This window comes from Anguilla anguilla, chromosome 13, assembly GCF_013347855.1.
Source record: "Anguilla anguilla isolate fAngAng1 chromosome 13, fAngAng1.pri, whole genome shotgun sequence".
Taxonomy (NCBI): domain Eukaryota; kingdom Metazoa; phylum Chordata; class Actinopteri; order Anguilliformes; family Anguillidae; genus Anguilla; species Anguilla anguilla.
The window spans coordinates 14449975-14463589 of record NC_049213.1 but is presented as its reverse complement, the minus strand read 5'-3'; the positions used below and the strand labels follow the sequence as shown (position 1 = coordinate 14463589).

Genomic DNA, 13615 nt, shown 5'->3' with positions numbered 1-13615 from the left:
GAGCACTGGCATGAGGCTCACCTGGCCTGAATATAATGCATTGCTACCAAACGTGACTCTGCGCAGTACGTAGGTCTGTGGACACTGGGAGTCACACAGGTGCCTCTGTGTTAAAGGAAGCGTGTGATTTACATCTCTGGCACACTGTGTTTCCTCCAAAAGGTCTTTCGGTTCAGAGGGGGAGGAGCTGTGCCTGCTGGAGGGGGAGGAGCCGGGGCTCTGCTCAGGCACGGGAGAGCCGGTGGAAGCCCCGCCCCCCTCCCTCCCACAGCTGCCCTCCCCTAATGAGGCCGCGGGGAGGAAATTAAAGTCAGCAGCTAATTGTCTCCGCTTCCTGTCTGGGCCTGTTTGCCCGTTCTCGGCCCCCCTCCTCCCCCCTTTCCCCCCTCCCCCTCCCCACGGAACAGCAGACTCAAAGGCTTGTATTGAGAGAGAGGTTATACCCCCCACCCCCACCCCCTCCCCCACGCGCTGTCCCACACACATCGCTTCAGCAGCAGACCCAACAGGCCACTGCTTCTGTTGGAGAGCCAGCCAGGCTAACGTGGCCAGCAGGGCCGCTCCGTCCGCCGTTCCCGCCGTTCCCGCCGGCCCGGGTTCGCGGCCTGTGCTAATCCGTAAGCCTTCCCTCGTGGTGTTTCCTGCTAATGGGGCCGCCGGCAGCCAGACGCGCGCGCCGTGTTTACGGTCGCCGTGTCACGCGAGCGGTTAGCGCCCGGGCTACCGTTTAGCGCAGCCTTCCGCTGTGACGGGCTCCGTTAAAGCTGCCGGGGAGCCACAGGGTCTTCTTGCTTTCATTGCTGCTCAGGATTGAATTGAATTAAAGCACAGTTTGAGCCGCGTAGCTTCTTAACTCTGAATTTGCGGCTAATTTAAAAGGTAAAGACAAACCAGCTGACCCTGAAGCTCTTCAGGAACAGGGTTGTAGAGCGCCGAACTGCAGCCCAGTTCTGTCGACTGACCGTCTCCCCTCCCCCCCTCTCTCCCCCCGCAGTCTCCACCTGTATAACCACCTGTAAGAAGACGGCCCCGCCCCCCGTGCCCCCCCGCACCACCTCCAAGCCCTACATCTCGGTGACGGTGCAGAGCAGCACAGAGTCGGCGCAGGACACCTACCTGGACGGCCAGGACCGCAAGAGCGAGGCCAACAGCCAGTCGGGCCGCAGCAACTCGTCCGACAGCCTCGACAGCGCCAGCGCCCGCGGCCCGGCCAAGGGCCACCGGGCCCCGCCCCCCGCCGCCGCCACCGCCGCCCCCCGCGACCCCCCGCCCGCCTCCACCCCAGCCAGCCCACCCGCCGCAGACCCCCAGCATGACGCCCTGAGGAGCACCAGGGGCACCCTGACCGCCGAGGAGCCCAGAGCAGACCCCGCGCCCAGGAGGAAGCTGTCGTCCATCGGCATACAGGTGAGCGCGCCCGGAAACGCACTGTTTTCCCCAACCTGGCAACCCGGCTAGGCCTCACACTGATGACATCACCGTAAACCCGCTTGCCTGTTAAGTCTTGCTGGGTTTTGAGTTATGTTTTATCTTTTTTTGTCGTGGTGGGAGAGTGTGGTTCCATAAGCATTGTAATGGGCGGAGCTATCATTTGCTTTGAGCGACTCACTGCTTTGAACAAATCAAACTGCTTTGCTGTAGCTTGCAAAGTCTTTTAATTAGTTCAGACGAGTAAGTGACAGTGCAGCGTAACATGACCTATTGTACGGGTTGTGGCACCTCACCCTCTCACCACTTCCGTGTAGCGCTAGCTGGCTAGCAGCGCTCCAGATATTGGGGGGAAGAACAGTGATTCGTGCAGCGCAGCAGCCCGGCACCGTAGCGCACAGGCAGATGGTTTAATTAACGGAAATGACTGATTTCTTCAGTTTTCTGTTTTTCCCTTTTCTTCCGTCAGGTTTGATACTGAACATGACGAATAGCCTCGCCCCTCTGTGCCTCGTGACAAATGAGGGGGGCCTAGTGCTTAGACTGCAAATCATGCAAACACAACTCTACAAACAACCGCTCACGCAAATCTTGTTCCAAAGGCGGCGGAGTCGGTGTTGTGTGTCTGCAAACATGATCATTTCTGAAAGTGGTAATGGGTGAACGAGGCGGTGCTTCAGTTCTGTTGTTCCATGGGAAATTGCTCGTGTAGAGCTTTTGCAGAAAAGGTTTAATGTAATCACGGAGTTTGAAACGGCTTGCGGTTTGAGGTTTGCCTTGGGCGAACCCGTGGCTTCTGTCCAATTTTTAATTTCACGGCGCATTCCGCTTTTCTGGCTTCCGGCGTTTTCCGGCGTAGCGGTCGCCGTGGAAATGGTTTTTACCCGCAGAAAAAAAAAAGGTGTTTCTGGCGTGAAAAGCGACGTGCTCTCTCATCGGTCGACAGGTGGACTGCATTCAGCCGGCCCCGAGAGAGGAGACTCCGCCTCCGGCCCCGCCCCTGACCAGGTTCCAGTCCATCGGAGTGCAGGTGGAAGACGGCTGGCAGTGAGTAGCGCCCCCTCCTGGCCGTTCCCCGATCGCCTCCTTTCCCGCGAGGGGCTTATCTGAAACCAGACTGCTCTTGTGCAACTTTAGCCGTTCTGAGATGTAGCGCACGTAACTGGAATCGTTTCCTCACGCCTCATTTGGCCCGACGAGTCTGCGCCTGTCCCGCACGGAGCCGACAAAACCTTTAGTCTTTCAGCCCCGCTGACGCTAATCGTTTTAGTCTCACTCCAGCAGCCCTAACCCCGCTGACGCTAATCGTTTTAGTCTCACTCCAGCAGCCCTAACCCCGCTGACGCTAATCGTTTTAGTCTCACTCCAGCAGCCCTAACCCCGCTAACGCTAATCGCTTTAGTCTCACTCCAGCAGCCCTAACCCCGCTGACGCTAATCGTTTTAGTCTCACTCCAGCAGCCCTAACCCCGCTAACGCTAATCGTTTTAGGCTCACTCCAGCAGCCCTAACCCCGCTGACGCTAATCGTTTTAGTCTCACTCCAGCAGCCCTAACCCCGCTGACGCTAATCGTTTTAGTCTCACTCCAGCAGCCCTAACCCCGCTGACGCTAATCGTTTTAGTCTCACTCCAGCAGCCCTAACCCCGCTGACGCTAATCGTTTTAGTCTCACTCCAGCAGCCCTAACCCCACTAACGCTAATCGTTTTAGGCTCACTCCAGCAGCCCTAACCCCGCTAACGCTAATCGTTTTAGTCTCACTCCAGCAGCCCTAACCCCGCTAACGCTAATCGTTTTAGGCTCACTCCAGCAGCCCTAACCCCGCTAACGCTAATCGTTTTAGTCTCACTCCAGCAGCCCTAACCCCGCTAACGCTAATCGTTTTAGTCTCACTCCAGCAGCCCTAACCCCGCTGACGCTAATCGTTTCAGTCTCACTCCAGCAGCCCTAACCCCGCTGACGCTAATCGTTTTAGTCTCACTCCAGCAGCCCTAACCCCGCTAACGCTAATCGCTTTAGTCTCACTCCAGCAGCCCTAACCCCGCTAACGCTAATCGCTTTAGTCTCACTCCAGCAGCCCTAACCCCGCTAACGCTAATCGTTTTAGTCTCTCTCCAGCAGCCCTAACCCCGCACGCCCACGCCGCTGTCTGCAGCGTCGTGTTCCATCCTGGACGCCCGTCTCTTCTGGCCTCACCTCCTCAGATTCCTTTTCCAAGCATGACGCCATTTTCCGTTGTTCGCCGCTTCCCACACGGGCCCTGTTCTGGCCTCCCAAACGGCCACGCTACAACGCAGCGCCACGCCATGATCGATTATTTAAAAATAAAATAAAACAAATTTTTAAAAACTGCATCTTGTGCAGACTTACGTGGGCAGCTGATAAGCACTAAATGGAGCCTTTGATAAAGTTGCTCATAGACAGCCAGAGATTGCTCTGGCAGGATCGTGTCCTCTTCTATTTGCGTAGTGGATTTGCATTTGCCCTGCAGAACCCTCTCACTGCTTCAGACCACTGAAACGGCTCCGTCTGTGTTCCCTGTAATATTCCACATTCAGCAGTCAGGAGTACAGTAGGTAGAATGTTGATATATGGTTAGTAGCTGGTATGTGTGTGTGTGTGTGTGTGTGTGTGTGTGTGTGTGAGCTGCTCTGTGACCCTCTCTTCCTGTGCCTTCAGGCTCAGTCGCTCCAGCAGCATGGCGTCCAAACAGGAGACGGACTCCGACGCCCAGGACCTCACCAACTCCACGCCCATGCCCATGCCCACGCCCACGCCCTCTGAGAAGACCATGGTCAACAGCGCCTGCCAGTCCACGGACTCGCCCGGGCCGCATCGCCAGGGCAACGGGGAGGGCGGGGCCCCGCGCCAGCCGCCCGGCCGCACGGCCACGCGCAGCAGCTCCTCCTCCTTCTCGGAGAGCCTGGACCCCGCCCTGGACCCCTCGTCCCTGCCCCCGCCCGACCCCTGGCTGGAGAGCGGCAACGGCAGCGCCCCCTGCGGGACGGCCCAGCCCGGCGCTCCCGGCGCCCCCGCCTGCCGCCGCGACGGACACTGGTTCCTCAAGCTGCTGCAGGCCGAGGCGGGCCGCATGGAGGGCTGGTGTCAGCAGATGGACCAGGAGACCAAAGACAACCAGCTGACCGAGGAGGGTAAGGCCGCTCGGACTGACCCGGGGTCAGTTAGCTCCGACAGCTTCGACTCTCCTCGCCACCGGTAAAACTGATCTGGGAACAGCTGCTCCCGGCCTAAACTCGGCACTGCCGCCGAAACTTATCTGAGAGCAGTTGAGGGTTCAGTGCCTACACTCCACCTCGCTTCATTGCAGCTACTGAAACTGACCCGGGAACAGTTTCATCAGGCCTCACAGCATTGTGATACAGCAGAAAATCGCAGGGGTGTAACGGGAGAGAAAGGGAGTCGCCCAATGTTAACTCAAACACCTGCTGTTGACACCTGCACTACTCACTTGCGTCATCAGCCTTTTTATTATGAGTCACTCTTGTTTTGGCCCCTATGCTTTTGAGCTGCGTGATGATTGGTCGATTTCCTGCTCTTTCTTCGTTTCTTCAGTCCAGCTCCGTTATACAAGACTCAGGCCCACCTGGTCCCTGCTGAAAGCTCATTGCTGTAGCTTCATAATGCAGTTATAGGATCTACTTTTTTTATTTGTTTATTTCTCATTGCAATAAGGGTTTAGGCTGAGTTTTGCCCTCCCAGTCCAGAGCTATAATGTATTGTCAAGCACTGTAGAAGTGCCGTTTAAGGGATAAAAGCCTCTGCTTTTTCTTTTTCTTTATGTGGTGTAAAGTGACCGTGGCTTGCAGTGCCTTCAGAAGGCCAGTGTCTGCGCTGTAGTCCAGAGGAGCCCATGTGCCTGGCTGGTTTGCTTAGAATTATAAATGAGAGCCTTTGCTTTGTTGTGCCCTCAGCAAATCCTTAAATTCCTCATGGTTTCCCACTTTGGGTCACGGAGACCCCTTAAACGCAGCCGAAAGAACCGGGACCTTTGGCCGGGAGAATCCAGCCGATCCGTTTAGCCCCCCGATTCTGCCAAAGGTGCGGCCGCAAATCTGCGGCTAAGCGGCAGGCTAGCTTCCGCTGCCCCATCCAATTAGGCAGGGACGCCCTGGCCTGGGATTAGCTGGAAGCCGCTAACGCCGGCTCTCGTACCTGCGGACGCCCTGCGGGGTTGCGTTGGATTATGGGGAACCCCGCGCCACGGTGAATCTCAGCTGCCCGTCCTGCACCACAGCCCTGGTTGACGCTCGTTTTGGCGGGAACTGGAAAAACATTAGCACTGTCTCTTGGGCCCCCTTGGGTCTGTTAGGCCCCATTTGAGGCCCCGTCTTGGGCCTCAAAATGACTTTTTGTTGTTGGTGTTTAAAAAAGGCTGGGGCCGTTGTTTATGACAATGGAGCAGTGTGCTTTGGCATCTCCGGCTGTCTTTCTGACAGGCCAGTTTAACCTTTTTGGTTAAAGCAGGGCAGCCCGTCCGCTCTCTCTTAAAGAAATAGTAAGAAAGAATAGTAAGAAAAGTAAGAAATACAGGCTGCCTGACAGCAGGCAGATGGGAGTGCATGTATGTCTGTCTGTGCGTGCGTGCATGCGTTCGCTCAGGTTTCTTCTCTGTTCCCACCTGGCGACATGCGACGTAGCAGTTCAGCTGAGCAGACTGAACACTGAGCAGACTGAACACTGAGCAGTCTGAACACTGAGCAGGAGACGGTCGGGCAGATGAGAGAGAGAGGGAGAAAGTGCATGTGTGTGCGAGCCGGGGCGTGAGAGAGTTCCGGAGGGCAAATGTAGATCTTGTGTGTAAATGGCGGCTCAGAACAGACGACTGCCAGGCTGATCCTCTGTAACTGTCAGCAGCTTTGTCAAAGGTTCCATTTATCGCTTATCAGCTCTTTGTGTAGTTGGGGAGGGTTGGATCTGTGTGCTTTCGGTTTATCGTGCCTAGGGCCATATTCATAACCAGCATTTTGAATAGCATGCAGTTTTTTCAAGTTCATATAATCTCTTAGATTACTTTACAATAGTTTTACCACGGGCCCTTGGCCACAGCTTACTTCTTTCAAAATTCTAGAGCAGATATCCTCAACCGTCCTGATTGGCCCAACCTGACTGTGTGTCTCTTGGTTTCTTCCTGATTAGCAGAGCATGCTCTGTATGTCTCTCTGCGCTCCTGATTGGCTGAGCTGGCTTTGTGCATCTCTCTCAGCACACTTGATTGGCTGAGTCTGCTTTGTGTGTCTCTCTCAGCCCGCCTGTTTGGCTGAGCCTCTTCTGTGTCACTGTCAGCCCACCTGATTGGCTGACCTCGGTGCGTGAGTCTCTCTCCACACACTTGATTGCTGAGTCTGCTTTGTGTGTTTCTCAGCCCACCTGATTGGCTGAGTCTGCTGTGTATGTCTCTCTCATCCCTCCTGATTGGCTCAGCCTGCTGTGTGTGTGTCCCGGCTCTCCTGATTGGCTGAGTCTGCTGTGTATGTCTCTCTCAGCCCTCTTGATTGGCTGAACCCGCTGTGTGTGTGTCTCTGCAGTGCTGGGGAAGGTCCGTAGCGCAGTGGGCTGTGCGCAGCTCCTCATGTCCCAGAAGTTCCAGCAGTTCAGAGGACTCTGTGAGCAGAACCTGGTGAGTGAACTGTCCCACCAAACCCCTGCAGGGTCACATGATCACCTCACACGCCATCTGTCTGTATTTCCTCTTCCTGTCATAACCAGGGTTGTTTACATTGTATTTATCCAAAGACCCAGCCAATTATTGAATGGGACTGTGTTGCTATTTCTGCTCCATCCATATAAATAATTGTGTTCAGGAGCACCGTGGGATGGGACGTTCTTTATAGGACATGGCACTCTGCCATGTAAGCTGGTAAAACGGGCAACTTTTTCCCTCTTAAATCTGGCAGATGCTGTAAACTGCACTCTGCGGGGTCCTTACAAGTTGTTAACTAAGAGCTAATGTAGGTTTCGATCTCAAAAGGCAGTTTTTATTCAATTACTTCAGCGGGAGCGGGTCCGTAATGAAAAATACGAACAAATGTTTTCACATCTGCTATAGCGGTATTCAGGTTTAGCGTCTGTGGTTTTTGCACCGATTCTCCTTCTGAGCGGGGTCCACTGCGGGTTTCAAACCCAATTTGGACCGGGCCATCCCAGCCGCAGGTTGGGACCCTCTTTGTCCCGGTGCCTTTTCAGTACGAGGGTTTGTGAGCGGTTCGGCTGAGGTCAGTACTGGAGCAGGAAGTCCCAGGTTTCCCCTCAGGCGCTTGAGAACCCGTGCAAGTGCTTCACTTCTAACAAAAAGCTGAAGGCCGCATTTTCCTCTGAAGCCCTGTATTGTTGAGTTGGTTTGTTTGTTTTGTTTTGTCCTTGTCCAGGGAAGCACAATTACAAAAAATGATACTCTGTTCAGGGATCTTGCAAACGTCCTTAAATGTTCATGGGGGAAAAACAGGACTCTGCGTTTCAGTGGAAAGCTGTGGAGGGCGTTGTGTGGGCGCGGAGAGCTGTTTGGGACCCCTGCTCTCTCCGAGCGCTCTTAATCCGCGCTCAGTGCGGGGGTTTTGGGGAGGGGGGGGGGGGGCGCGCCGGTCGGCTGTGTGCAGATGGTCGTCAGATGGGAGGTACAGCAGTGGACTGCGCTCGGGGGGGGGGGTTTATCTGAAGGGAGGGAATGGATCGAGAGAAGGATTAGCAAAGCCACTCCCCCTCCCCTACCCCCGCTTGTCCTAGCCTGTGTACTCCTCTAACCCTAACCACCACCCCCCCTCACCCCCCCACACCCCCCCTCAGATTTTCTATGAGCCGCTTTAATGGTCCCAGGCTCTGTAATGAGCTGTATCATTTACTCTGTTACTCAGTCAATTCCAGCGAGGCAGACTGACCTCTCTCCATGTTCCTGTGGCCGCTCCTTGTTCTCCAGCCTATTTCCTGTTTCCCATTTGATTACCTGTCACCCCCATTTTTTTTTAACCACTCCCTTACCGGTAAATTTGGGTTTGCACTGGAGATATCTCATTTATATAAATCCCCCCCCTGTACACACACGTGCACGCAAGCACTAAAACACACACACACGTGCCACACACGCATACATGCACACAAACATGAACACGCACACACACAAGCACGCGCACACATACGCACACAAGCACGCATACACACACACACACACACACACAAGCAGGCAAGCACCCACACATACACCCACACACACAAGCAAACGAGCACCCACGCACACACTCGCAAGCACGAGCACAAAAGGCCAAAAACCCCCTGGCTGTCTTCTGTGCTTCCCGGCAGCGCTTCCTTGTGGCAGCATTGTGGGCCAGTGAGTCATCACATTCTCCACATGCGCTGGAAGTTCCTGTGCTTTCAGACGCGCTCATTCATAAATGAGTAACGCTGAGTCCTCACTGACACGCCGGGTTAAGAATTCTCTCAGCGGCAGGAGCCAGACTGTGTTAGTGAGTCTCGCCACAGCAGGGCATTATGGGATGTTCGGGGTCCACGGTAAATGGCTCTTAAATGTATGTGGTCTGTGGAGGCGGTTGACAGAGGGGACTCACAAGTTGAAGCCAATTTCAAATCCGATTCAAATCTGATGTATAACTTAGTTAATGGCTATAGGACCTACCATTTGTTAATATTACCTAGATTTAGCGCCCTGAGGTCGGCTGCATTTCTGTAGCCTGGAAGTATTTTTATAATTTTTTTTTTTTAACTGTTTTCTGGTTCTGCTGATGTTGATTTTCTGGTAGATTTTTTTTTCCTTCATGTATTAATCCTGCCTTGTTCCCATTTTAAGACTGACGTTTCAGAGTCATTGCTGCCTGGTGTGGTTTCATGAAACTTCTTAAGGTTTACTCCACCCATTGAAATCCACTCGGTCACTCGGCCTTGTCCCAAGTTAAGCCGTGTCAGAGCTCCCTCTAGTGGTGAAAAGAGGGCAGAACATGGGAGAACACAGAGTAGGTTCAGACCTCTTTAAACCTGAACCTATTCACATCGGTCTAAGCTGTTCTGTATTCCTGGTTCGCACGCGCATACACCCGCCCCCCCCAGTCTAACCCTGCTTCCTGCCCCAATCCCCCCCACCCTCCGCAGAATGTCAACGCCAACCCGCGGCCCACCGCCCAGGACCTGGCGGGCTTCTGGGACCTGCTGCAGCTCTCCATCGAGGACATCAGCATGAAGTTCGACGAGCTGTACCACCTCAAGTCCAACGACTGGCAGCTGAGCGAGGCCCCGGACAGGAAGGTACTGCCACCCCCCGCTGCCCTGTGGGGGGGCTGGGGTAGGGAACCCTCCGTTTCTGACCCCCCTCTGCCCCGGCTTCACAGGGCGTCCCCTCCCCCGTCCGCGCTGCCGTCAAAGGAGGGGCGGGGTGTGGGGGGGCGGAGCTCCCGTTACACATGCATGGCCCCTCCCCCAAAGAGCCCACCCACCGCCGGGCCTTTGAGCATGCATGGTGCTGTGGCTAGGGACCCATCTGCCTGGCTTTCACGCTGGAGTATCTGTGGTGGAGCTGTGTGTGCACATGCGTGTGTGTGTGTGTGTGTGTGTGTGTGCGCAAGTGTGTGAGTGTGAGAGAGGGAAAGCAAGTGTGCTTTCATTCAAGTATGTGTGTGTGTGTGTTCATGTTTATGCATTGCACGTCATATTTCATAAAGGACTTCTAAAATTGATATTTTTCTGTACAAATGGTATAACCAAGTAATTGTTTAAGCCTATATGGCCGCCATAGTCTGGTGCATTTTTCTTTTCCCTTAATTATTCAAAGCGTCAGTCCAACCTGTATTTTCTCCAGTGGAGCTGACTGTTCCTGTGACTGGCGAGTTGTCTGACTGTTCCTGTGACTGACTACTCGTCTGACTGTTCCTGATTGGCAACTCGCCTGACTGTCTCTGTGACTGGCGACTTGCCTGGCTGTTCCTGTGACTGGCGATTGTCTGGCTGTTCCTGTGACTGGTGACTTGTCTGACTGTTCCTGTGACTGGCGACTTGTCTGGCTGTTCCTGTGACTGGTGACTTGTCTGGCTGTTCCTGTGACTGATGACTTGTCTGACTGTTCCTGTGACTTGTCTGACTGTTCCTGTGACTGGCAACTTGTCTGGCTGTTCCTGTGACTGGTGACTTGTCTGGCTGTTCCTGTGACTGGTGACCTGTCAATGACCAGTGATTTTTGAGTTTTAACCCTGATTACATTCTCCAAGGTTCCAATGCTTTTTAGAAATCCTTGAATGTGCACTAACTTAAGGTCTAAAAGTGATGTTGTATTTTTACCTTTTTTGAGAGAGAGAGAGAAAGAGAGAGAGATTTGACTCGTGGCTAATAGAAGTTATCCCTTTAGAAACTGATCGCAGATCAAAATCTGCATTCTTCAAAAAAATGTTTGTGATTTTTAAAGAGCTCATCTTGGAACAGCGTTCATTTTTTCTTGGGACACCGATTCTGTTTTTGTTTCGCTGTACTGTAATAATAATTTTTGTTTTGACTGAAGCGAGTGTGGGTCTCTCATTTTGACAGAATGTTTTCCTTGCGTCCTCCCCTTCCCTCCCCTTGTGTTTCAACCCCAGGAGGACAAGAAGCCGGCCCCCCCAGTGCCAAAGAAGCCCTCTAAGGCCAAGCCGGCGGGGGGCCGAGAGAAGTCCGCCGGCGACTCGGACAAGCAGCGGCAGGAGGCGCGCAAGCGGCTGATGGCGGCCAAGCGGGCGGCTTCGGTGCGGCAGAACTCGGCCACGGAGAGCGCGGACAGCATTGAGATCTACGTCCCCGAGGCCCAGACCCGCCTCTGAGAGAGAGAGAAAGCGAGGGAGCGGCCGCGGAGGGTGGGGGCGGGCTTTGGGGTTTTCACCCCCCCGCCCCCCTCCCCATTTTTTTTAAAGGTGAAGGAACCCAGGTGCACACCGGTCCTTGAGGCAGCACACAGGAAGAATCCAAAACGACTTTGGGACGGGGGAGACACAAATAAAGCACTCCTTTTACATGGGGGAAAAAAAAAAACCTCAACCACAGACTTTATTGCTATTATTGTTATTAATAATAATATTATTATTATCTCCGTAACTATATCAGACTGTCTTAAACTTTTATTATATCTTGGATAAGAGATCTTCTGCCGATGCGGACTGAAGCAATGACACACTTTGACACTCCTTCCCCCCCTTTCCCCCCTCCAATCGCGCCCACTTCCTGTTGGTCTCCTGGCTCCGCCCCCAGCCCCGCCCACTCCTGCCAGCTCTTCCTCCCCTGGGTTTGCAGACAGACGCAGGAGGACGCCTGTGTGCTTTTACCCATCATCCTCTGTCTTCCTTTTTACATTTTACTTTTGTTTTTCCGTGACACCCAGCCTTCTAAGACCAGGTCGTTTCCTTATCGTCTTCAGGAGAGGGTGGGGGTTGTGTGGGCGGGGTTCAGGACTCATCCAAAAAATGAAACCGTAAGCTGATCAGGGGCGAGGGAGCTGTGGCATGTGGGGTCCACTTTATATGGGGAGGTCGGGGGCAGCCACAGACTATCCAATTCATCGCTCCTCTTTTTCCAAGGCCTATCCACCCTCGAGAAAGCATTTCCATATATATTTCAGTTTGTGTTCCATTTTTTTTCATCGAGGGACTAGTGTTCGCAGAAAGGATGTGAGGTACTGTAGTGAAAACTGACACACGAACGCTCTCAAGTTCCGGTCATCCCCCGCGCGCTAGTTCAAAGCCCATTCCAGTGTTGTGTTTGAATGTAGCCATCATTATTTCCAAATTATTTGGGTGCTGCAGGGCCTTAAAGCTAGAGCATCCTCCATCAGACCCAGCTGTCTCTCTAAACGAGCCGGACAGTCCCAGGGCGGTACCATGTCTCTGTTTTATCTCCTGTTCTTGACTGCTTTAAAAGGCCGTTTGGTGCATTTTGTTAATCCGCGCTTTCAGAATGACTTTGGTTCTTATCAGATCGTCAGTATTGTCTTGAGCAGCCACTGCACCCGAAGGCCCTGAGAATCGCGGCTGACACACAGGGCGTGCGGCGTCGTAGCAGCGGTACAGTGTGATGTCACTAACCGCCCATGACCACGACAGCGGCGTGACAGCACGGGGCGGGTCAGACAGCCAGTGGCAAAGGGTGGGGGGGGGGGGGGGGGGGTTGGGGGTGGTCTGCATGGATGCATCTTCTCTCAACCATGAAAATCGTACTGTCTCCATCGTGTTACTTGACCATGCTGCTTGCTTAAGAGATCACTTCTAATTATCCGGAGAAAGAGTACACAGTCCAGCGAGGACCAGTTCGTGGACCACCAAATTTTTGTTTGCTTTTGTTCTTACCAAAAGTAATTTCCTGTTCTAGAATTTTCCGTCATCCGCTCCATGTGCTGTGTTGCTCAGGGTGGGGAGCGTCTGCGTGTGACTGTCGTGCGTCGGAGCGAAAACGTTCTCCCTCGGTTTGCGCCCTGAAGCCGCCGTCGTCACGCAGCGTCGGAGGTTCCCTCGGTCTCTTTAACCAAACGTTTTTTTGATTTGATTTGACATTCCACCGAACCGATAAAAATAAGCCGAGGAATGCAGTGCGTGAAGCCTCGTAAAAATCTCTCCCCCAGTTTTAGGCGTTAGCGGACCCCGTGGTTGCTCCTCTGGGTCTTGTGGCGGTTCAGCGGTTCGGTGCAGCGAGAAGCTGTTCCCGGTCGCGGGATTCGCAGGGTTATCCATGTCTGGCTGGTGCGCCACGGAAGCCTGGGGCCAGACCGGCTTCTTCCGGAATCTTCTCTATGCTAAGTCCAGATTGCAGCCGGGTCCCGCAAACTACCAAATCGGTACAAAGCACAGTGCGCGGACGTGGCATTACGGTGTAGAGAGAAATCAGGACCGACTCATTAGAAACTGCAAACCTTAATTTTATTCTTTTTTTAATTTTTTAACCCATCTGATGGGTTCGTGCGACCTGGTTTAACAGGCAGCTATAGCTTTTTGAACAGAGTGTAGCTCTGTGTGGTGCATTCTCAGTTCTGTTTTGTTTTTGGATCCGAGTTCTCTAGGTGTGTAGATACATTACACGACTGAAGCCAGCGCTCTCGAAGGCAAGGCATTGAAGGCAACTGAAGTCAAAGTACACAACTTGTGTAACATGCAGCAGTTTATCCTAAAAGACAGAAAATCATGATCAGCCATGTTTATTTAACATGAGGAAAAGTTTGA

General features: G+C 53.5%; 1 protein-coding gene across 5 annotated transcripts in view; it reads left to right on the top strand.

The window, feature by feature from the left end:
• Window positions 1–12555, top strand: part of dlgap4b (discs, large (Drosophila) homolog-associated protein 4b) — a 166809-nt gene extending 154254 nt beyond the window's left edge. For 4 of the 5 annotated variants that reach the window (XM_035388401.1, XM_035388402.1, XM_035388400.1 and 1 more), the window contains 6 exons: window positions 995–1407; window positions 2375–2475; window positions 4107–4579; window positions 6974–7065; window positions 9543–9695; window positions 11015–12555. In XM_035388401.1, the coding sequence (XP_035244292.1) occupies window positions 995–1407; window positions 2375–2475; window positions 4107–4579; window positions 6974–7065; window positions 9543–9695; window positions 11015–11233 (1451 nt within the window). In that variant the 3' untranslated portion in view covers window positions 11234–12555. Of the gene's footprint in view, window positions 1–994; window positions 1408–2374; window positions 2476–4106; window positions 4580–6973; window positions 7066–9542; window positions 9733–11014 lie in introns of all 5 variants that reach the window. The other variant, XM_035388403.1, reaches the window with a different exon arrangement.
• Window positions 12556–13615: the final 1060 nt, after the last annotated feature.